Raw genomic sequence first — 22,139 nt, 5'->3', positions numbered from 1 at the left:
ACCTACGGAGCTAGTCTATTTTGAGCTAAATGGCAGTAAACTAAAACCGTTGCGGTGGGAAAGGAAGGCGCGTCTGGCGTTGGTAGTTATTGGGCATGCGCGTGTTCGTGTTTCTGCATCTCCGAGAACCACCTGCCAAAGACGGAATGCAGAATGCCGAACGCCTGTGTTGAATTGGATCTCCATACCAGCAAGTCCTCCGTATCCGACCTGCCAACCCGCCATTCCGCCAATCCGCCAACCCGCCCGACGTGTTAAACAGTTCCCTCTTCCCATGTACCCGTTGCTATGGTGCATGGGGCCTTTTTCGATGAGTATATGATGAGTGTGAAGGGGTTAGAAGAGCCTCCTGCCAAGAAGAGGAGGTTCTCTCGAGATGATCCGAAGGATGAGGGTGACCCGACTCCGTTCTGCCTGCAAAAGGCATCGCATCTTGCGGACCAGGCGGTCGACGATGCTGCGAACCAAGCCCCGGCCGCGAACCCTCCCAGCGAACCTCCCAGCGAACATCCTCCCTCGGTAACAACGTCAACAACTGCTACGCACGACCTTGCGGCGTTTGACGTAAATGCCTTCCAGAGCTTCGTAGGAGGCACAGTCGACGCCGAGGCGCTGCGCATCATCGGCAGCAAGTGCGGAAATAACCTAGAGCGAGCAGTTAATATGTACTTTGATGGCACATGGAAGAACTATCGGCGCCGCACACCTTTTAAGAATGCGGCCTCGCTTTTTGCCCTTCGCACTTCCCCCGCCGTTCCGACCGACCACGTCGACGAGCCTGACCCCCTCCCAGTACGGCCTGACCGGTCACAGTCTATGCCTACGAGTCGATACATCGGTGCCTTTGGTGTGGAAGGGTGGGTCACCCGCAGCGGAAACAACTTGGTGAAGCATGGAGATACCGTCAAGATCGAGCGCCAGAAAATCCAACCGCCAACCTCGTCCCTCAAAACTAAGGGCAAGGCTGGCCCGGCGTCGGCCCCCCGAGGAAACTCGGCCGCAGCTAGGCGAGTCGATGTTATTGTGCGGTTCACCGATGCTCGAGGCACCGAAATCGGGAGATTAGCTAAGGATACCGCAAATTGGGTGTCTTCGCTTATGGATCAGAAGGTCTGCAGGTTTGAAGGCAGCTGCGTGTATGCCCCTGAAAGATTGAGGACGAACGATACCGTATTCCTCCAGTTGCGGTGCTTTCTGTTGAGAACCGCCTTCCAGAATACCGGAGCCGGGTTGTCGGACAACCGTTCCACTGGTTTTTTCGAAGAGAAGGAAACGGCAGAGGAACGGGGCCTACGGCTACGACAAGTCGCCCTCGTGCGATTATTCCAGGAAATCAATCTTACGCCGGCACGGAAGAACGCAGCAGCCGCCAGGAACGCCAGGCAGGGCCTTCTTGATGCCGCCGAGATGGCCGAGAAGAAGAACAAGGACGTCAAGTCTAGTAACCGGTATGCTTGCCTTGAATGTTCACCGGACCCGCCGGGCATACTTATAGTATAAAGTGAGACTCCAGGTTCCTCTCCGCCCCCAGATGACGCCGAAGATGGCCAAGAGCTTGAACAAGACCAACTGGATGCTCTGTACCGAAAGGCCCAGTCGTTTGACTTTAATACGCCCGAAGCCGAACCAGCTGAAACCTTTAACATGGATCTCCGCCCGTACCAGAAACAATCGCTATATTGGATGATGGCAAAGGAGAAAGACCACAGGAGCGGGGACCGTGAAGCTTCCATACACCCCCTTTGGGAAGAATACATTTGGCCGACGAAAGATGTGGACGACCAAGATATCCCTCCAGTCGACGGCCAGGCTAGTTTCTACGTAAACCCGTACTCCGGTGAAATGTCCTTGGACTTCCCCGTTCAAGAGCAACACTGCCTCGGCGGTATCCTTGCCGACGAGATGGGTTTAGGCAAGACAATTCAAATGCTGAGTCTCATACACTCGCATAAGTTCGAGCTAGCGACAGAGCGTACCCATCCATCTCTCGGCTCCGTGAACGATCTACTACGACTTTCCTCATCCGGTAGCTCTGGCATTGTTTCTGCGCATAAGACGTCTTTAGTTATCGCACCGATGTCGCTGCTTGCCCAATGGCAGAGCGAAGCGGAAAACGCCTCCAAGGAGGGCACCCTGAGGTCTATCGTCTATTATGGCAACGAGAAAGCCGACAACCTCCAGATGCTATGCTGCGATGCCAATTTCACGTCGGCTCCTGATGTCGTCATTACTAGCTACGGGGTGGTACTGTCGGAATTCACTCAGATAGCTTCGAAGAACGGGAATAAAGACTCGCACCGTGGCTTATTCTCACTCGACTTCTTCCGAATCATCCTCGACGAAGCTCACACGATCAAGAATCGCCAGTCGAAGACTGCGAAAGCCTGCTACGAGCTTTCGGCTAAACATCGATGGGTTCTGACGGGGACGCCCATCGTGAATCGCCTAGAAGACCTATTCAGTTTGGTCAGGTTCCTCAGGGTTGAGCCGTGGAACAACTTTTCCTTCTGGAGGACGTTTATCACGGTCCCATTCGAGTCTAAGGACTTTATGCGTGCTCTTGACGTGGTGCAGACAGTGCTAGAACCGTTGGTAATGAGAAGAACGAAGGATATGAAAACGCCCGATGGGCAAGCGTAAGCCAATCCCGTACGGTGTCGGGCCAACTTGGCACTAACATCGCCTAGTCTTGTTGCCTTGCCCCCAAAGTCAATTGAAATCGTCGAGGTCGAACTCTCCAGAGCTGAACGCGATGTGTATGATCACATCTTCACTAGGGCCAAGCGCACTCTCTCCTCGAATGTCGAGAGGGGCACGGTGATGAAAGCGTTCACCACCATCTTCGCCCAGATCCTCCGTCTACGCCAGTCGTGCTGCCATCCAATCCTGGTCAGGAACCAAGAAGTGGTTACCGATGAGGAAATTGCCGGGGCAGAAGCCGACGCGGCAGCGGGTCTCGGTGACGACATGGACCTTCAATCTCTGATCGAACGATTCACGGCGACTACGGACGACGGGAGGGATGCCAATGCCTTTGGCGCCCACATTCTCGCGCAAATCCGAGACGAGGCCGTGAACGAATGTCCCATCTGCACAGAGGAACCCATGATCGACCAGACGGTCACCAGTTGCTGGCACTCCGCTTGCAAGAAGTGCCTCTTAGATTACATAAAGCATAGGACCGATCGCCATCAAATACCGAGATGCGTCAACTGCCGCGAACCAATAAACGCACGCGATTTGTTCGAAGTGGTGCGGCACGATGATGAACCGGACGACGCATTACACGCGGCACCGAGGATCAGCCTGCAGCGATTAGGAGTGAACGAGTCTTCAGCAAAGGTTGTGGCCTTGATGAAACGGCTGCGCGAATTGCGGAGGGAGCACCCGCGTATGAAATCGGTCGTCTTCAGCCAGTTCACCTCGTTCATGTCGCTCATAGAGCCGGCGTTAACCAAGGCTAATATGCGATATCTCCGGCTGGATGGTTCTAGCAACCAGAAGGCCCGCGCCGCCATTCTGAGCGAGTTTAGGGGGTCCAGCAAATTCACCATCCTGCTGATAAGTTTGCGGGCTGGCGGTGTGGGACTGAACCTGACGCAGGCGAAGCGCGTCTTTATGATGGACCCATGGTGGAGCTTCGCGGTCGAAGCCCAGGCCATCGACCGCGTCCACAGGATGGGCCAAGAGGACGTAGTCAAGGTCTACCGTTTTATCACCAAGAACAGCGTCGAGGAGCGGATGCTCAAGGTCCAGGATAGAAAAAAGTTCATGTAAGCGCGCCCCCCCTCCCCGCCTCCGCCCCCCCGGTCTCCTCTCCCTTCACTTTTCCTTTTCCTTCTTTCTTTTTCCTTTAACCATTCCCGGTTGGCTACAAGTTGCAGTGGGATCGAGCAGCTAATGCAATGCCGTTCTTAGTGCTACGTCGTTAGGGATGATGACAGACGAGGAGAAGCGGCTGCAGAGAATCGAAGATATCAAGGAGCTATTGAGCTAAGCTCGGTTGAGCCAAGCTAAATCGACGCTGGGCAAATTGCGCGGTTCGGACGTAGGTGGGACACATGCACATCCACCCTCGGCATATCATCTCGTCGCCATCGGGGCGGCGGTGGTGTTTGGAGAACTGCGGTGAACCACAGGATACATACATCCAGGGAAATGCATGGGTTGCATCGGACTTTTCTCTCTGTTCTCTCTCTGTCCCCCTCTCCTCTTTCGCATTCGGCGGGCGGTATTTATTAGGTAGCCATGCATGGAGCTATGAAGTCGACGTCGCAGAGCTGGTCAAGACGACTCGAGGAGAAAGGAGGGGGGTTGCATAGCATGAAGATATAGAGGAGAGGGGCTGCTCTATTGCGACTCACTAACCTGTATTCATCTCGGTCGCTGCCACGTCAATGGTTTTGCCAATCCCTTCCTTCGACCTAATCCCGAATCCTTCGGCGATCGCGTGGCATCATGGTTACATGACTGCCTCGAACCACGCAATACTGGGAGTAGTTAACCTCTTCGAGATTATAAGTAGAAGTTCGTTTCCCTCGCCGCTTTGAACGATGCACGCTGTCGCCTGATTGAAAAAAAAGACTATTTGGCGTATTTTTTTTCTTTTTCCTTATGTTCTTTCTCTTTCTTTTCGTTTTTCTTTTTTGCCTCGTTGCTCTTCATCCTTTCTCCGCTTGCTTTTCTTCTCCTGTTGCCTCCGGCCAGCTAATCATTACCTCCTAGGTAAATTAGCCATCAGTGCTCCCTCCCCCTGGCGAGGCCTAAGCAGGGTCACCGTTGTCCAATCTGGCCTCTCTCAGCGTTGTCGCAGTATAAATCGACCTGATATCAATCAATAGCCCCTGAAGATGGGCAGAAGCAGGGGTTTCTATAGGAGGCCGAAGGGGGGAGAAACTAGGGCTATTTTTAGGGACTATCTTTAGCGCATAAACTCCCCCCCAGGCAACCTGTACCTAATCACTAGGTCGACGGCCTAAGGTAGGTACGTTGCGCCGTGTACCTACATAAAATTTAGGTACCCGATTGCACAATTCCAAATATGTACCTAAGTACCCAAGGTCGTCCTCTTTCCATTTGCCAGAGGGGGACGGGTCGTTTCGAGCTTATGCATCGCATTATTTAGTCTGTCGGGCTTTGAGATTTTGGCCGCGTATCTGCACACAGGTAAGGTAGTCGTCGGTCGGTGTCCGTGTCTGTATGTAGGCACATATATATGTGTGCGTATACGTTAGGTATATAGGCAGGCAGGCAGGCAGGCAGGTAGGTAGGTAGGTAGGAAGATAGGTATATATATGTGTGTGTGTGGAATGTGTTTCGTCGTTAGTTGAACGGGTTATCAGAGACGACCGGCCTAGTGGCCACTTATTTAAAATGGCTTCCGCTCGCTGTGACACCATTCCTCGCGTCGTTCCGCTCCGCCCAAAGTGTTAGGCGAGCGGGAAACCTTGGCGCCGGCCGGCCTCCTAACGAGTTAGCAGCGGCAGCAGCAGACCGGTCGTTGATCCTCATATATGTACATACCTACATACATAGGTATACACACGTTGGTTCTTATGTATACATCGTATACGGCGGCCGGCGAAGTTCGAAGGCAGGACTTTTTGCCACCCTGGCGGGATTGCGTCGAAAGCGTTACCAAGATACCGGTCCCCATAACAACGCGCAGGACGGCGTTTCTGCTCATTAAATAAGAATCCCGTCGGTGGAGCCCGGTTATAGGAGAGAGAGAGAGAGAGAGAGGAGGGAGAGATACAAGGAGCTACGTACCAGGTATGTATGTACGAAGGCGTGTCCGAGGTAGCCTTGGAGGTTAAGACGATACAGACGACCTACACACCTCCATACGTGTATGTATCGCTACAACGCACGCTGGGTGGCCCAGGTACCTGAACGTCACGGCACCGGTATGTACACCCCCTCCGATCCGGTGCATTCGGTACATACGCATGGCGTCTGCGGCGTGGCATGTGTTGTTGGGCTGTTTTGCTGTTGGGTGTATAATAAGCGACCTGGGGGACACTGGGGGACTTGGGCAGGCGGGTATGGCGGCCCCGGCTCCCCTAGAGCGAGGGCTATCGGGTGATTTGCGGAGATAGCTCCGACAGCCTTAGCCCCAAGTGGCTAGAGTGGCTGAACTAGCCTGGACTACCTGGTCAGCGACTGACATCTGGCCCAGGACGGGTACCGCCGCAGTATTGAGCCCAGCAGCGCCGGCTCATCGTATACATATCGGGTACCTCGCCTCCCGTCTCTTGGGGACGGGCTCGAAGGCTTTAGACCTAGCCGGAAAAAACTCCGCGAGGAGCGGCAGGTACATCCCATACGTACTGGACGTAGGACAATTGAGCAATCGAGAGCGAGGGGGAAGCTGCGGGCTGCTGTTATTAATTATGGAAGGGTCAGGTGCGGGTGACATTCAGGAGGTGGCCGACAGCCTACAGCGCGCCATTCTTTCTTCCTCATCTTCTCGCAGTCTGGAGAGCAGCAGTCTGGAGTCAGGCCCCGGCATGGACCCTGCCACGAGAGCCATACACCCGAACCCACGTCGCCCTGGCCTGCTGCCGCTCGCACCCGCACCCGTTGGAAGCTCGAGTCGGGCTTCCGTCGGTGCCGGCTCGAGAGGGAGGCGCCAGGTCACAGCCGCGTGCGAGGCCTGCCGGAAGCGGAAGTCGAAGGTAGGTCCTACAAACGCGATCTCTCTGCTTGGGGGGGAGGAGGAGGGGGAGGAGGTGGAAGAAGGGGAGGGGGGAGGGGAGAGGAAGAAGAGGAAGAAGAAGAGGAGGAGGAGGAGGAGGAGGAGGGAGAGGGAGAGGGAGAGGGAGAGGGAGAGGGAGAGGGAGAGGGAGAGGAGAGGGAGAGGGAGAGGAGATGATGACGGCGATGACGGGAAAGGAAGGAGGAGAAGGGGAGGGGGGGGGGGGACGAGAGGAGAGGAGGCGGCAGAGACGAGACCGAGACGAAATGCCTGCCGACCTGTTCTCCTGCCGTCTCTCCCCCCCCCCCTCCTCTCCAATAGGACGCGAGGGCAGCACGTGATGCTCGTCGAACCCGGGACATCGTTATACACCTCACCCGCTAACCTCGTCGTGTCTGGTAGTGTAATGCTGAGCGCCCCAGGTGCAGCCTCTGCGTCCGGCACGGCACCGACTGCCAATATGCTACGGCTCCGGCGGAAACGCACTCCCAGGCCCTCAAGCGAAAGCACAGCGAGCTGCAGGACCGGATCACGCCGTACGAGGAGCTCTTCGACTTCCTCAAGACCAAGTCGGACACTGAGTCCGTCGAGATCCTGCGCAGGATCCGGTCCGGCGCCGACGTCGGCTCCGTCCTCCGTCACGCAAAGGATGGGGATCTGCTCATTCAACTCTCCCTAGCCCCTGAATCCCGTCGTCGCTATGAATTCCCCTACAAAGCTGAAATGCCTGCTTCCATCCTGTTGCCGGATAACCTCTACTTACGCTCCTTCGTATTTGAAACCACATTCAATGATCTCCCCTCTCTTGGCTCTTCTCACCTTTCGCAGCAGCTCCAGGGATCTAGCGACGATCGATACCTCAAGCCCTTCCACGCGGCTCAGATTATCGACCCCAACTTTTCCAATGTGGTCGTCTCGAAGTGGACCACTGTCACGTCCAACGACCACCTCTTGCGACGGCTCCTCACCGCCTACACCTACTACCAGCATCCGTGGACCGCAGCCTTTCACCTGAAATACTTCCTCGACGACATGGCTGCTGGGCGGGAACGCTTCTGTTCGTCTCTGCTGGTCAACGCCGTGCTCGCTGCCGCCTGCGTAAGTCTGACGCGAACGAACGAAACGAGCGAGGGCAGTCCGCCGGCTGACTCTCACCTCCACAGCACATGTGCCGCGATATCCCTGACCGCACCAAGTTTTGGCTTCCGCATACGCTTGCGTATCAGTTCTCGGCCGAGGCAAGAAGACTATGGGACATAGAGAGCCGGAAGAGCACAAGCAATCTAACGACGATCCAAGCAGCCATCGTGCTGAGCATCGTGGCCACCACTACTGCTATGGACAAGGTCGGCACGTCATACCTGTCGCAAGCCATCGCTATGGCATATAACCTGAACATCTTCAGCGCTACCGCGGGCACCGACGACGAGGCGGTACGGAAGGCGCGGGCGTTTACGGCCTGGGGGCTCTTTTGCTGGCAAGCGTACGTTGGCGGAAACGGTGGATCCTGGAGTCGTTCTTTTGCTAAACGGAACATAGTTGGCAAGGCTTCTACTTCGGCATCCCTCCTCTGATTAGCCACCCTCCGCAATATCCGCTTCCCGACCCCCGAGTCGACCCCCAATGGTATGGCGAGATATGGGTGCGCTACCCGTTAAGCCAGACCTTGTTTCCCATCAACCTCAGCCACGTCATCCGGACGAACTTCGACCTGCGGAAGCTCATGAACGACATAGCTGGCGAGGTTTTCGTGGTGGGAAAGCCTCCCAACGCAACCGCCCAGAAGGTCCTCGATCTGAAGTCTAGGCTCGACGCGTGGTTTGCGGACCTCCCGGAAACTCTGGCGCCGACGAGAGTTGTGCTTCCAGACCACCTCAAAATTCAGTAAGTGCAAGCTTCCTGTCGCGACGATGGCCGCCGCCGAATTCTGATACTCTCGGGGTCGTCTGGCTCAACTAATTAATATGCGATCGCCTTAGCTTGGAATATTACGGCATCTTGATCTCGATTATGCGCTTCCCCGTAAAGCTTACGCCCAACCTAGAGGTGACCTGGCATAACATCATCAGATACGCGGAAGTGCGGCTGGAGACTCTACTACGTCTGTATTACCTGCGGCATAGTTTCGAGTGTTACGACCCGCTGCTGATGCAGTATCTTATGCTCCTCGGTGACACGACATTAGAGAAGTTGCACAACGCTACGGAGCCGGAGGACCTCGAGGCCCTACGGTCTACGCTAGTCCTGTGCGCCAAAGGCTTGTACGACCAAGGGCACAACTACCATATCGCCGTGCTCGTCTTCCGGCTGATGCGTGACCGGATGAAGGAGAACGACTTTGACTTGCTGCGCACCCACCTCTTCGCCTCGTCCCCTCCGCCCACGACTGCGAGCGAGATCGGCACCTCCGAGGACGACCCGCCACTCATGGTGAAATACGTCCGGGCACAGTGGCAGGTACCCATCCACACGCCCGACACCGGCCCGACGAAGAGGTCGCTGGAGTACCTCGTCCGGGAATACGGGATGCTCTCCCTCGATTCCGAAATTGCGGGCCAGGGTGGTAGCTCGGCAGAACCCGGGAGGCCGAGGCCGTGATGGGACGAAAGCCCGCCTATCTCTCTCTTCAAGTTAACTGTGGTGTTTTTTTCAAGGGGAGCGGAGGGGGGGCGGAGTTGGACCAAAGGGGGCGCTTGCAGAGGGGCATATCAGGCGTTTATTTACAAGGAGAGCTGGGGACGACGCCCCTCAATTACCGACAACTGGGGGAACATTTGCATTGAGGTTAGGTTTGAAGTGGCATTCACGATTCTTCTACGCACGAGAGGATCCGGCAGCGACATTATGGAGATGACGAACGATTCACGCCAGCGATTCCCCGTCCCGCCAGGCAGCCGGCTGGGCTTATTCACGACGAATTTGTGAACTCGTAAGTAAGCGAGTGAGCGAGCGAGCTTTGGGTAGATGTTTTTTTTTTTTCATCCCGTCCTCCCAGCCGACCAGGTTGGCTTGGGTGAGGACGTGGTGATTCGAGACGAGGCTCGCTTCTAGGCTGGAGCCCTTTCGGAAATGCCGCAGACGTTATTTATCAGCGGGTTTCGATTCTGGCCTCAAGAGAAGAGAGATTGGACATGGGATTTTATATATATCTATATATATACAATTCTATGCGTATATATACACGAGAAAAGCGAGAGAAAAAAAAGAGATATCCGGTCCTGCAAGTCTACGATCAGATGTACGAATCTGTCTGTCGTGATCACCTTGCCTGGCGTACGGCGTCGATTTGGGAGGTTGAGAGGTAGCTACGTAGGTATGGGGTAGGCAGAGAGGCAGGCGGGGAGGGGGTTGGCGGGGGTTTTGCTGATTTTCTCTCTTGCTCGTTTTTGCTCGCCCTTCTCCCTCTTTCGCCCCCGTCTTCCTCTAGTCGTTTTTTGTTGTTTTCAGTCTCCTTGGGGAGGGGGTTACTTTGTTGTACTTTGGGTGCTCGTCTAGCATGGAAGACTTTGGCGTCGTTGATGTTTAGGTATAGGTTGTTATATATGGCGGGCTGTTACTGGCATTAGCTCGTCCACTAACATATAGGTAGCTAAACTAGTCAGGTAGGTAGGTAGGTAGGTAGGTGTGTCCCCACCTGATGCTTGGACGTACGTATGGATCCTTTTAGCACCGGAGGCGTCAGAATGTTCGATATGCAGGCCAAACAGACCCTGGCTATGGATTCCTGGCTATGGATTCCTGGCTGTCGCTATCCGAGGTGGCTAGCCTTCTGGGCAACCTCTATACCTAATCACGTAAGTCGTCTCCGGTCTCGTGTGCCTGGCTACGCCACATCCGGCACCTAACCTACCTACCTCGGTACCCAAGGCACTGCTCTAACTAAGGCGCAACTTAGAACCCCTCATACGGGAACTTCCCACGACGGCACGCATGCATCCCTGGGGCAGGCCGTCTCTCCTGGCCTTTACCTACCTACCTACCTACGCAGCACTAGCCCCGCCAGCCGTGTGGGCCGCTCGGCCCCTATGCGCGCCGTCTGCTCGCCCTCGCGCGTCCTCCCACCGAGGCGGGACCCCCTGGATGGGGATCCTCTCGAAACGCGAACCGTCGGCCTGGCCTGCAGCCCGCTATTGGCCCGACGGATGGCGGCGCGAGGGCTAGCGAGGTACGCGTGCGGCGACGGCGACGGAGAGGACGACGACGTTCGGCGTCAGCGTCGGTGTCGGCGGGTCTTCTTTTAGAAGCGTGCTATGGAGGCGCGTACAGTTATAATAGGTACCTACCTACCTGCCTAATCGAGCGCGTGCAGACGTATATGCTAAGTGCGGAGTCAACCTCGGCTCGAGGCGCGTGGGAGTAGGCCGAGAGGGCTCGAAGGGAGAGTGGAGGGGAGGGGAGGGGAGGGGAGGCAGGAGAGACAGAAAGGGGGAGAGAAAGGTAATGGATATGACTGCGTGATGTAGGTGCCTGGGTGGGTGGGTAGGCAGGTATGCAGGTGAGATAGCGAGCGGCGTAGGTACACATGATGATTCACGCTATATTATACCTGCTGTAGGTAGGGGATCCGAGGCGGGCTGACTTGCCTACATACATACAGACAGGCAGACAGGCAAGCCATCCGGTTTGCCGGCTGGGGCAGAGACACAGCATGCTTACCAAGGATGGGGACGGGGGGGTGTCACGGGGAATGGGGGAATGGGAGGGACGTGCTGGCGCGAGATTTGTGAAAGTGATATGTGATAGCGCGGGGATCGACTCCGGTCGGTTACGAGCGCTAGCTGGGGGTGGGCTGGGGGACCGCCCCGATAAGGAAGAGAGATAGGCCGCCGGGAATATTGTCGTTCTTCTTCTCCCCCTCCCTCTCTCTCTCTCTCTTTGGTCCGGCAGGGATCATTCCCGCTTCGCTTCGCTTCCCAGCCATCACGACCCAGATTCGACGCTCTTGAACCGTACAGGTTCAGCGATGGGCCATCCCACCTCAGATGTCGCCGTCGGTGAAGTCCAGGCCAATGCCAGCTAGCGCCATTATCGCACCGCGGCCGCCGTAGTAGTAAGTCTTTCGTTCGATATTAGGTACTGCCTTTATTCATCTCGGCCATTACTACGTGCATTTGAGTACCTTAGGTAGGTGTAGGTACCTAAGGTAGGTACAAGAAGTACCTCAGTGCCTGAGGTAATCTACAATTAGGTACCTCTATGCGCAACAGGTACCTCGATGTTTCGGGCAGGCGCCTGATGGGGGGTTTCCGTCGCGTCCTCGTCGGCCCCCAATCCCAGCAGCTGCGAAGACGGGCTGCCCCTTCGGGCTACGGGATGCGGAGCAGCCAAGCACCTCCCCTCTGTTCGACCACCGTGGTTTCGGAAGGAGAGCTTGCTGAGGAGCGTATTACATAAACACCATCATATTAGCCTAAGACAGCCTGACGCAACCCCCCATGCTTTCAATTCCGGATTTAGTTCGCCAGATGCTGCTGGGTTCCCCCCCCCCCTCCCTCTCTTCCTCCTCCTGCTCCCCCTTCTCCCCTTTCCCACCTCCCCGTCATCATTGGGCGACACGCCGCTCGATCGACCCTCTTCCCTCGCCAGGACCGAGAGCTTCCTAAGTAAGCAAGTAACCAAGCTGGCACACCTATCCAGCCAGCTTTCTCGACCGAGTTGTGTCCAGTCGAGTTTCCTAAATCGGGCTTCGGCTTCTTGCCGTCTGTGCCTGGGATCGACTCGCTCCCCCTCCCCCCCCGGACAGCTCCGCCGCCCGTCGCCACAGGACGGACCCCGTATCTGCCATCAGAGATAGGGCAGAAACGAGAAGGACGCACAGAGACAGACAGAACGGCAAGATATCATTTGTAGGAGATTACGATGTCGCCCTGGTCGAGGGGCGGGGGGACCTCACACGCACCGCTGCGTAAGTCGGGATGGTCGATTGTGTTCGCATCGCGATATATGACTTGCCACAACTCGACAAATATGGCCTGCGTAGGTGCTCCCTCCAGAAGCGTGCGTCCTGTGTTATGTATTGCGTGTAGGTCTGTGATGGGCAGGAGAATTCGGCCCTTTACGCAGTTAGGGAATATGTCACCGTTATGACGATAGCTAAGGCGGCCGGGGCTGGAAGCGGCCGGAACCCCCAGAGAATACGAAGACGCAGGTGGTAGCAGAGGCGTGCAGACGTGCCCAGTAGCGAGGACCTTGACGGGCCCCCCGAGGCCCAGCTTTCTCTCCCTTGCCGCGACGCGTGAGGGTCACATCGTTACTGGGTCACGAAGCAGAGAGCCGCCAAGAGCCCCCAACGGCTCAGAGACGGTGAGGAGATGGGGACGGCGTGGCGTGTGCGGTTGGCCTGCCTTTCTCGGCAATTGGCAGAGATAGCATCAGAGAGGGGGCCCGGTCACGAATTTCCGGGCGTCTATGCCATACGGACATCCCGTTCGCCTATTGGTCGGCGCTGCTAGCGACCGGACCCAGGTTCCCATGGGCACGAGAGGAGCGCGGACAGGGACGCTGCCCCAGTACCGCGATTCTCCAGTCTGCGGACTCATTATCCGCCAAGCTCCAGGCGTAGCCAAAGTGCCGGAGGATACTCGAGAATCCGGTTGATACCGCGCTGACCCTACAAATTAAAACGACCACCCACCTACCGCTTTGGGTAGATTGGCATGCTACGACAGTATCTACGTCCATGATGCCATTGCTTACAGCCGCCCGCATCCTCGTCGATATGCGATCAGGTCTATCGACCCAGCCGGCTTCCCGACCCGAGCCGCCCCAGTCGAGCGCCCGGGCGCGCCGACCTGGGACGAATACTTAAGGCCTCGCGGAGACGACAGCCTCGCCAGACAGCCCCCAAGTCTCTGCTCACCTCCCTTCCAACGACTACCCGGCACACCAAGTCTGAGTCGGCGCCACTAGCTACGCAGGATGAAGTACGCTCTGAACGCGATCGCCGTCGCGGCCCTCTCCAGCTGCGTGCTGGCGAAGGAGCTGCCTCCAGACGACGAGCGGGGGGCCGAGATCTTCGCCAGCGGTCTCCGACACAACAGCATCATGGAGACTAAGGAGGTAAGAGTCATCAGCCGCTCGAAGCTCTGCCGAGCACCGTGAATCCGGGGGCGGAGGGGACGACGAAGTCACATGCTGACCGTGACATCCTACATAGACCTACTGGGCCGGCCGGAGAGAGCAGGGCCTGTTCGACTCGAGTCAGTACAAGAGCATGAACACAAGCGTCGATGTGGTTGCCTGCGTCGACGGGGTAGCTGCGCTCGTGGTCGGTGACCCGCTCTACACCTTCAGGTGCAAGGGGCTCGACCTGTACGACTTCCAGTCCCACGCCGACCTCGGCAGCAACGGTGGCGAGGGCGCTGGTTCTTGGGGCTGGACCAGCCCTGACGGTCGCGAGTTCGTCGCCATTGCCCAGTCTGACGGCTCTGCTTTCGCCGAGATCACCCCCGCGGGCAAGTTGGTCTACCTCGGCCGGCTACCGCAGTACCCTGCCGCGCAGCCGTCCCTATGGCGCGAGATCAAGGGCTACAAGAGCTACATCGTCATCGGTAGCGAAGCCGTAAACCACGGCGTCCAGTTCTTCGACCTGACCAAGCTCCTCGACGTCGACCCCGCCAACCCCGTCACCTTCAACAACGAGGACGACATCAGCCACTTCAACGGCCTGCCCATCGGCCGTTCCCACACCGTTCAGACTAACGAGGAGGCCGGCTACGCCGTCGCCTCTGGCTCCCAGCCGCGCAGCGACAAGTGCGCCTCGGGCCTCATCTTCATCGACCTGTCGGACTTCTCGAACCTGACGTCGCCCGGCTGCGCAGCTGCTGACGGCTACGTGCACGACGCCCAGTGCCTGATCTACCGGGGCCCCGACGAGAAGTATGTCGGCGAGGACATCTGCTACGGGTACAACGAGGACACGTTGACGATCTATAACGTGACGGACAAGAAGAACCCGTCCATCATCTCGCGGACCAGCTACGAGGGCGCCAGCTACACGCACCAGGGTTGGGTCCTCGACGAGCAGTGGCAGCAGTACCTCGTGCTCGACGACGAGTACGACGAGTACGACCGCGCCGGCCCTGGCGCCGCGGGCTACCCGATCACGTACATCTGGGACATCTCGTCTCTCGAGGCCCCCAAGCAGACCGGCTACTACCAGGGTTTGCGCAAGGGTATCGACCACAACCAGTTCGTCAACGGCGGGCTTTTGTATCAGAGCAACTACGGCGGCGGCCTGAACGTGCTCGACGTGTCGTCGATCCCCGAGGACCCGACGGGCGCGGGCGTCACCGAGGTAGCCTACTTCGATATCTACCCAGAGGACGACAACGCCGAGGGCGGTGGCCAGATCGCGTTCCAGGGCACCTGGAGCCACTATCCCTACTTCAAGAGCGGCTACATCCTCATCAACACGATCGAGCGCGGCGCTTACGTTGTCAAGTTCTCGTCGTAGAGCGGGTAGGGGAGGCTAATTGTCCGGAAAACTGGGGTTCACTTGGGTTAGTCTACAAATAGTCTTGGAATAGAAGCAAAAATTTTTTTGAAAACACCGCGTGACGCCTCACAGCCTCCAAGGAACCCTCCTGACTCGTAGTACACCGAATAGAACACCGTAGATTATTTATAAAAACACCTTTCAGACTCATGTCACTCTCCAAATTCTGCCACCGAGACGCTGTCAAAGTAGTCACGCGCTCAAAACCTCTTTGGTGACGCGGGCTTCTCGGGCTTAAGGACGTAGTCACTGCCGCGCCAGGCCTTGTACACGCCATAGAGTCCCTGGAACGGACGGGCCTTGCGCAGCGCGCGGGGCATCCACGAAGTCTTCTCATCCTTGGCCTCTCCCGCGTCGCCGTCGCGCGTCCGGACCTTGTCGTATACGCTGGGCAGGTGATCGGCGTGGTAGCGCACGCGGTCGGCGTCGTAGGTGGGGCGGTCGTAGACGCTCCAGAATTCGGCTTCGGAGTAGTGCACGCGCGCATACAGCAACTTCTGGCCGCGCAAGGTAAGAAGCTTGCGCTCGAGGGCGCGGTCGGCTTGGGCGACGTTTCGGACGGCGGACGACGACGACGACGACGACGACGGCGACTCGGGCGACGGGCGGGGGCGCGGCGGGCCCCGGATGCCGATGTTGAGGCGGAACATGGCGCGGGACGGGTCGGCGAACGCGGCGTGCAGGCCGTGGGCGGCGTCGGGGCCGTTGCGGTAGACGCGGATGGGGCACAGCCACATGGGGTAGATGCCGAGCTCGGCGCCAGCCCAGCGGAAGAGCTCCTCGTCGGCGCCGTCGGCGTCGGCCTCGGTGCCGCCGACGTACCAGGGCACGGCGGCGTCCTGGATGACGTAGGCGTCGGCGAGGCGGCTGGCGTGCAGGGCGGGGTACATGAGGCGGGGGCGCAGGCAGGAGTCGAGGGCGGCGCGGGTGAGCCGGTTGAAGGGCGCCCAGAAGTACGAGAAGACGTGGCGCCCGATCCAGAACGCGCCCCGCTCCCACCGGAAGAGGTAGTCGACGAGCGGCACGAAGTCGACGACGGCCCGGCCCGGCCGCGCCACGCGCTCGCGCACGTCGAGGTAGAACCACGGGTCCCAGCGCCCGAGGTAGCGCCGCGGCTGGACCTTGTTGTTCTTCTCCTTCTTCTTCCCGGGGGCGGCGGCGGCGCCGTCGCCGCCGAAGCCGTCCTGGGACGCGTCGCGCGGGAGGGCGTCGACGATTATGCCGGTGCAGACGACGATGGAGTCGGGGGCGAAGGCGATGGCGTCGACGAAGTCGATGGCGGGCTCGAGGACGGCGTCGCGGAGGAGGCGGTTGGCGTCGGCGAAGGAGGCGGCGGGGGTGTGGGCGAGGCGGACGAAGGGGCGGGCGGGGCGGAGGCGGACCTCGAGGAGGGTGACGACGGCGAGGGTGCCGAAGGCGGAGGCGGCGGCCCAGAAGAGGTCGGGGCTTGCGTGGTCCTGGTCGGCGGCGCGGACGGAGCCGTCGGCGAGGACGAGCTCGACGCGGGCGACGGCCGCGTCGAACGGCCCGTGCCGGCACGAGCTGCTCTCCAGCGACGTGCCGCTGAACGCGCCGCCCACCGTGATCCCCGGGAACCCCGGCACCACCACCGGCACCAGGTCGCGCTCCGCCGCTGCCGCCACCAGCGCCCCCATCGTCACGTTCGGCTCGACCAGCGCTACCTGCCGCGGCCCGTCGATCCCGAGCACCCGCCGCAGCCCGCTCGTGTCCACGGTATCCCCCCGCGTCTTATGCTGCCCCCGCGTGCTGTGCGTCCCCCCGTGGTACACCTGGAACGGCGCCCGCCGCTCGTAGAACTCCCGCACCCGCGCCGCGATGGCGGCCACAGCCGCCTCGTGCGCCGCGTCGCCGGATTCCATGGCTCGGGGCGTTGTCGTAAGGGAGGGGGAGTCAGCGCCTGGTGCTTTGCTCTCTCCTCGTTGCGTATTCGGCGCGGGTGAGCTTTGCTGCGTGTAACACTATTACTGTGCTGCTGGTTTGCAGGCCTGCCTGCTTCTTGTCCTGCTGCTTTAGAGAGTACGGTAGGGGGAGGTTGGGAGGTTTCCTGGCGGATGGATGATGCGCGAAGATATGCTGCCTACATACCTAGGTAATAGATGGCAAAAGTCGTTATAGGTATAGGACGCCCAAGAAACAGGGGGGGTAAGTTTATACCCTCGACCTAGGTATATACACCACTTTTGCTACCTACTACCCATGTAGAAATTGCTTCCCCTAGGCAATCCGTACCGTCTCTCGCGTGACCACGTGACACATCTGCCCCGGTCTTACCAGAAAGCCTTAAGATTTGATCAATCTTTAAGGCATACCTCGAGGCGTTGATATTACGCGATAATCGTACGCGTTATAGCCTATCGCTATAGCCTATTCCTTTTATTCCTCGATTAACGTAACGCGCCCCACAGGACACCCCGGGATAGCCTCAGCAGGGAGTCCGTATTGGCGGTCAAATACTAGGTACCCAGGTACCGCTACTGCTGCTGGGTATGGGTGCCAACTAGGTGCGCAGACGATAGCCCTCCCGAGGTAACTCGCGCGGCTCTGTCGCTGCTGACCCCAACTTGAAGATTAGGGATGCCAATAATAACGTCGCCCTCACGGCCCGGCCGTCGGAGGAAGAGACTATCGAATTCAACCGGCAAGGCGCCGCTAGCGATGGCACACGACACAGGATTCGATCGATTCGGATCGGCATCGGCAATGCCCTGGTTTCGGGCAATGGTGGCGACTTGGCCCAACGTCTAGTCCGCCGGCGGACGGTCTATGTGCGATTAGAATTAGAATGCTAATCTACGGCCTTACCCAGGACATTCTCCAGGAATAGCAGGCCGCTCTGGCCGTGAAATGTCGGCAGGGCCTGGCCGCCCACTGGCGCCTGTTACCAGTCGCGGCAGGCGTGCTATCCTCGGGAGCATCTCCCGAACCGGGCCCCCTTCTCGTGCTGGAACACGCCTCTCTCTCTGGGACCGATGGCGCCCTAACCTTTCATCATCGTCCACCCATATACCCTGCAACCCAGCCTTCTTGATAGCATTACACCACGAAGCGCGGCACGCCGAAAATATCCTCGATATGCCTCGAGAGTTTCAAGTACGCCGTGGCTGCAGTATCGAGATGGGATAGCATCAGTTCCACTAAAACACTCGGGCCCTCCTTTTGAGCCTCATACTTAGCAACCACCAACGGCCGAGATTGGCCCACCCTCATCATCGCTTCCGGAGACTCAGCGACGTCGGAGAAGCTAAGAAGGGCGGCGAGCTGGTGGTTTACAGTTTTGAATCACCCGGTCGAAATCGTCCTCTCCAAGTTTGACCACGACCGACAAGAGAGATCGTTCTCGAGAAATGGGTGGAGGTTCCGCAGCCACAGACCGGACGAAGTGGCCACGACAACGCCGCCAGCCTCGCGTCCAGAGAGTATCGGCTAAGGGATTTTCACTTGTACGTGGCCGTTGAAAAACCAACACGAAATTTTCTGCAATGTCCGCTGCAAGCCATCGTGGTCAACCTTGTTCCCCTGTTGGAGGCAAGGAACCACCTTGTTTGTTTAGCCCATCGGGCTCCACGTCAAACTGGAGGGGGTGGGCATAATATCCCACGTCAGAGAGGCATGAGCGAATTTGGTGTAGGTCTATCTTATGGTTAGTTGAGGTCACAGCCTGCTGAGCAGTGTCGCATCGCCTATCGCCTTGGCTGGTGGTCTCGTCAGCCAGGCTGCGCGAAAACTTGCGAAGTCGAAGCCACGGTTTACTTGCGCTATTACCACGCATGCAGTAGATCCTCGGTCGGATCAGTAAAACTGTCTTATCATGTTCTATCATCTGAGAACCCGTAAGTTACCTTGTTGCTGCTCGTAGCCGTGAATTATTATCTCGTGGTCACGAAGTACGGTAGCTCTGTATGCCGTGTTGCAGAAAGTGTATGGAGCTATCATCGTTTGCCAACACCCACATCCAAGAGGCATTTATTTCTCTGTGCTGTTCTATAATAACAATTGGCAATTTCTCGAGCATCGATGCATTCCAGCTCAATTGGAGGCTCTTGACGATCTGATGGATAATATGATATTATCGAGTGGGGGTTAACTCGCACCCCTTGCTCTTCGAAAAACAACTCAGTGAGAAGGATTCAATCCAGATGACTCTTCTGCATGCAATTCGGGTTTGGAACTCGCGGAACCATTTGGCACGGATACAGCCATATGGGCGTGGTTATAAATTAAGTCAACACCCACCAGGTCCGAGGACTGATTCATTCCACAACTAACTGAAATGTGTCTGTGGTGTTGGTTACTGAGAGAGCCCAGGCAGGCGAAAAAGACAAGCGGACCCCGTCTTCAGAGCTTAATCAGTTACATATTCTTTTCCAGCGTACAATGTACTGTATCGGCTTAGAACCCTGATTCGAGTTGTAAGTGTAAGAACTCCGGAGATTCACTATTGTTACTGGAAAATTACGGTCTGATAGTGGCATTTTGCCACGGAGGCTAGGGCACTGGGACAGTAATACTTCTCGGCCGCTCTCAATACATGGGCTTCGACATGCCCTGGCAATAGAGAAGGGCCTAGGAAGCATTGAGGAAAATGATCTACGTCAAGAGACCGAGATCATTTCGGATTGTTGCGGTCTTCTGATCAGAGACTTAGACGACATCGTCCGTTTTGTCCATTTTTCGGCTCACGAATTCTTCCAGGCCATCAAAGCGAGCCAATTTCCCGAAATCGACCGACGAATCACCATTGCCTGCGCTAGGTACCTGTCTATTCTGCCAATTCAACAGGTTTCGAGTAACAATATTGGAGGCCCGAGCTTGGAGATGTTGAAGCTTGAATACCTTTTTGCAGAATTTGCCGGGCGATATCTTTATGAACACCACCGTAGGACCCAGAACCTTAAAGAAGATAAAGAAGTCTTAGAAGCGATCCGCACCCTCGTGGAAAAAGAGCCCAACCGAAAATTCTGTCCACCTTCTCTTCGATCTTGATGTCTATGATACAAGCTCAACGATTCTGGACGGCAACAAACGTTACCGGGGTCTAGAAACGCTTTGGCAGAAATCTCTTCCCCCTCTTCACGTTGCAGTCTTCCTAGGAAACCCTAAGTTAATTCAGTGGCTGATTGAGGAGGGAGCCGATGTCAATGCACTGGATCCATACCAGCAGCCAGCCCTGATTATTGCGATTGGATGCGGGCTTGACGTTGTTGCTGACATCCTGCTGGACAACAGTGCCGAGATTGATCTCTTAACTAAGAAAGGCCACGCCATCCTCCTTTACGCATTGGAGAGGAATTACAAAGGGATGATCTAACGAATCATTGGCATCCCCGATGATAGTCCAGTGGATGAAGGGCTACTTAGAATCTTTGGCCTTCTGGTTCTGCTCCTATTGTCAATCGCAAAGACGTTCTCGTCGGCAGTCACCAGGACACTGCTTTCCGCAATCCCAAAGACACACTTATCCCAGTTTTCTCTCCGAATGAGACCACTAGAGTTGCGAATTCCTGGTGTATCTCCTCTGGATACAAATGCTGAACATGAACTTGATCGATCTCTTCAAAAGTATAGGAAGCTTCTCCATTTTGCCTATATAGGTAGCACTGATGATGTTTTATTTGTTCTGGAGTCAACAGGCGGGCCCATCAATCTAGGCCTGTTATCTCTGAAGGACGAGCCTATCGAGAGCTATACTGGCGGAGGGAACGCAGAAGATTCTGAAGCTAACTACGAGTTCGACTACCCCGATAGTGAGAGGTCCGTTCAGCCGAGAGATAGCGACTCTAACGGCGAATTAGACAACGAAGATCGAATGGATCAAGCCAGTGACGAAGAATACGAAGGTAGATTTACGGAGCACGTCACGGACGCTGTTGAAACCGCGGGAGCAGACAATAATACTAACAAAGAGAGAACGGAGTTTTGAATCAAGGCTTGATAGAGTCAAATCGGCTTTTCTCAGGACGGCCTGCTTCATAGCTGTCGAGAGTGGAAGGGATAAAGTGGTGAAATTATTTCTGGAACATGGACTATCACCCGACTTGCAAAACTATAAAGGACAATCGCTGCTTCATCGGGCAACTGCCAGGGCCGATTACACGATGGCTAAGCTTCTTTTCGACCACGGGGCGGCCGTAAACCAGAGAGATCAGAACGGAAGAACAGCGTTGATGGCGAATGCTGATAGGGAAAACGAAAGAGGTAAGGGTTTTTGGTTCCGATATCAGGCTCCTGAAGTACCTATACACCAACTTAACTTCCACGACAGTGCTCAAGCTGCTCCTTACTTACGGTGCAGATACCAATCTCACACAGCGCGAAGGCTGTCATGAGCTGTACGAGGCAGCAGTGTACGGTGCGACTGAGGTCGTCAAATTCTTCCTGGAAAATGGCGTAAACCCTCCTATCACTAATAACTTCGGATGGACACCACTCCACGGCGCCGCTGCCAACGGACATTTAGACTGTGTTCGCCTTCTTCTCGACAAAGGAGCGGAGCCTTCGCCGATATCAGACACAGGCAAAACGCCTCGTGATTTTGTTCATCTCGGGCAAAAGCACTACGATCGTATCCTGGCAGGCGAAGAGCACTATAAGGCGCAAGCACTCAAGGCCAGAGAAGTGAATGCAGAGGACCCGATATGGCGCAAAGATGAAATCTTGCACTTGCTCGAGGAGAAAGGAGCGCTGACGTCTGATGAGCTCTACAGGAAGAAGGGGGGGGGGCTTCAAATATGGCGAAGGTGGACAGTACAGCCACCGAAGCTGGCAGCGTGATAGCTGGTGGGATAAGAATGGTCGCGTCGGTTGGCGGTATCAATCCTGAACTTTTGCTGGGTGCAAGACCCGTAGGCGAATTCCTAGTAGGCAAATGGATAATTGAATATCTATCCTAGGTATAGGGGCTTACCCCTTTATATAGTTTCGGTT

The 22,139-nt window shown here is 56.7% G+C and overlaps 5 protein-coding genes across 5 annotated transcripts; 4 read left to right on the top strand and 1 right to left on the bottom strand.

The window, feature by feature from the left end:
* The first annotated feature begins 107 nt into the window (after nucleotides 1–107).
* Nucleotides 108–4,557, top strand: GGS23DRAFT_2320 (DNA repair protein rad-5). Its single transcript, XM_051512066.1, has 4 exons — nucleotides 108–1,448; nucleotides 1,503–2,636; nucleotides 2,688–3,773; nucleotides 3,919–4,557. The coding sequence occupies exons 1-4, from the start codon at nucleotides 289–291 to the stop codon at nucleotides 3,995–3,997; spliced, it is 3,459 nt and encodes a 1,152-aa protein (XP_051376639.1). The 5' UTR covers nucleotides 108–288; the 3' UTR covers nucleotides 3,998–4,557.
* Nucleotides 4,558–6,509: 1,952 nt separating this feature from the next.
* GGS23DRAFT_591738 (uncharacterized protein) lies at nucleotides 6,510–9,295 on the top strand (the record flags this gene model as incomplete). Its single annotated transcript, XM_051517777.1, has 5 exons — nucleotides 6,510–6,677; nucleotides 7,100–7,795; nucleotides 7,861–8,180; nucleotides 8,237–8,581; nucleotides 8,677–9,295. 5 exons carry the CDS (start codon nucleotides 6,510–6,512, stop codon nucleotides 9,293–9,295), a joined length of 2,148 nt encoding a protein of 715 aa, XP_051376638.1.
* Nucleotides 9,296–13,615: 4,320 nt separating this feature from the next.
* Nucleotides 13,616–15,152, top strand: GGS23DRAFT_591737 (uncharacterized protein; the record flags this gene model as incomplete). Its single annotated transcript, XM_051517776.1, has 2 exons — nucleotides 13,616–13,756; nucleotides 13,854–15,152. 2 exons carry the CDS (start codon nucleotides 13,616–13,618, stop codon nucleotides 15,150–15,152), a joined length of 1,440 nt encoding a protein of 479 aa, XP_051376637.1.
* GGS23DRAFT_608496 (uncharacterized protein) lies at nucleotides 14,798–17,521 on the bottom strand. The gene has a single exon (XM_051520212.1). The coding sequence runs from the start codon at nucleotides 17,072–17,074 to the stop codon at nucleotides 15,395–15,397; it is 1,680 nt and encodes a 559-aa protein (XP_051376636.1). The 5' UTR covers nucleotides 17,075–17,521; the 3' UTR covers nucleotides 14,798–15,394.
* Nucleotides 17,522–20,749: 3,228 nt separating this feature from the next.
* GGS23DRAFT_591735 (ankyrin repeat-containing domain protein) lies at nucleotides 20,750–21,986 on the top strand (the record flags this gene model as incomplete). Its single annotated transcript, XM_051517775.1, has 4 exons — nucleotides 20,750–20,774; nucleotides 20,846–21,052; nucleotides 21,267–21,410; nucleotides 21,478–21,986. 4 exons carry the CDS (start codon nucleotides 20,750–20,752, stop codon nucleotides 21,984–21,986), a joined length of 885 nt encoding a protein of 294 aa, XP_051376635.1.
* Between the last annotated feature and the right edge of the window lie 153 nt (nucleotides 21,987–22,139).

The sequence above is a fragment of the Durotheca rogersii genome (assembly GCF_024521655.1).
Source record: "Durotheca rogersii strain YMJ 92031201 chromosome Unknown GGS23scaffold_1, whole genome shotgun sequence".
Lineage (NCBI taxonomy): Eukaryota > Fungi > Ascomycota > Sordariomycetes > Xylariales > Xylariaceae > Durotheca > Durotheca rogersii.
This window is presented reverse-complemented; position numbering and strand designations above follow the sequence as displayed.

Coding starts and splice junctions, on each gene's coding strand:
- GGS23DRAFT_2320 (XM_051512066.1), top strand. CDS start 289: ATGGTGCATGGGGCCTTTTTCGATGAGTATATGATGAGTGTGAAGGGG. Junction 1,449..1,502: donor GACGTCAAGTCTAGTAACCG/GTATGCTTGCCT, acceptor TATAGTATAAAG/TGAGACTCCAGGTTCCTCTC. Junction 3,774..3,918: donor CAGGATAGAAAAAAGTTCAT/GTAAGCGCGCCC, acceptor TGCCGTTCTTAG/TGCTACGTCGTTAGGGATGA.
- GGS23DRAFT_608496 (XM_051520212.1), bottom strand. CDS start 17,074: ATGGAATCCGGCGACGCGGCGCACGAGGCGGCTGTGGCCGCCATCGCG.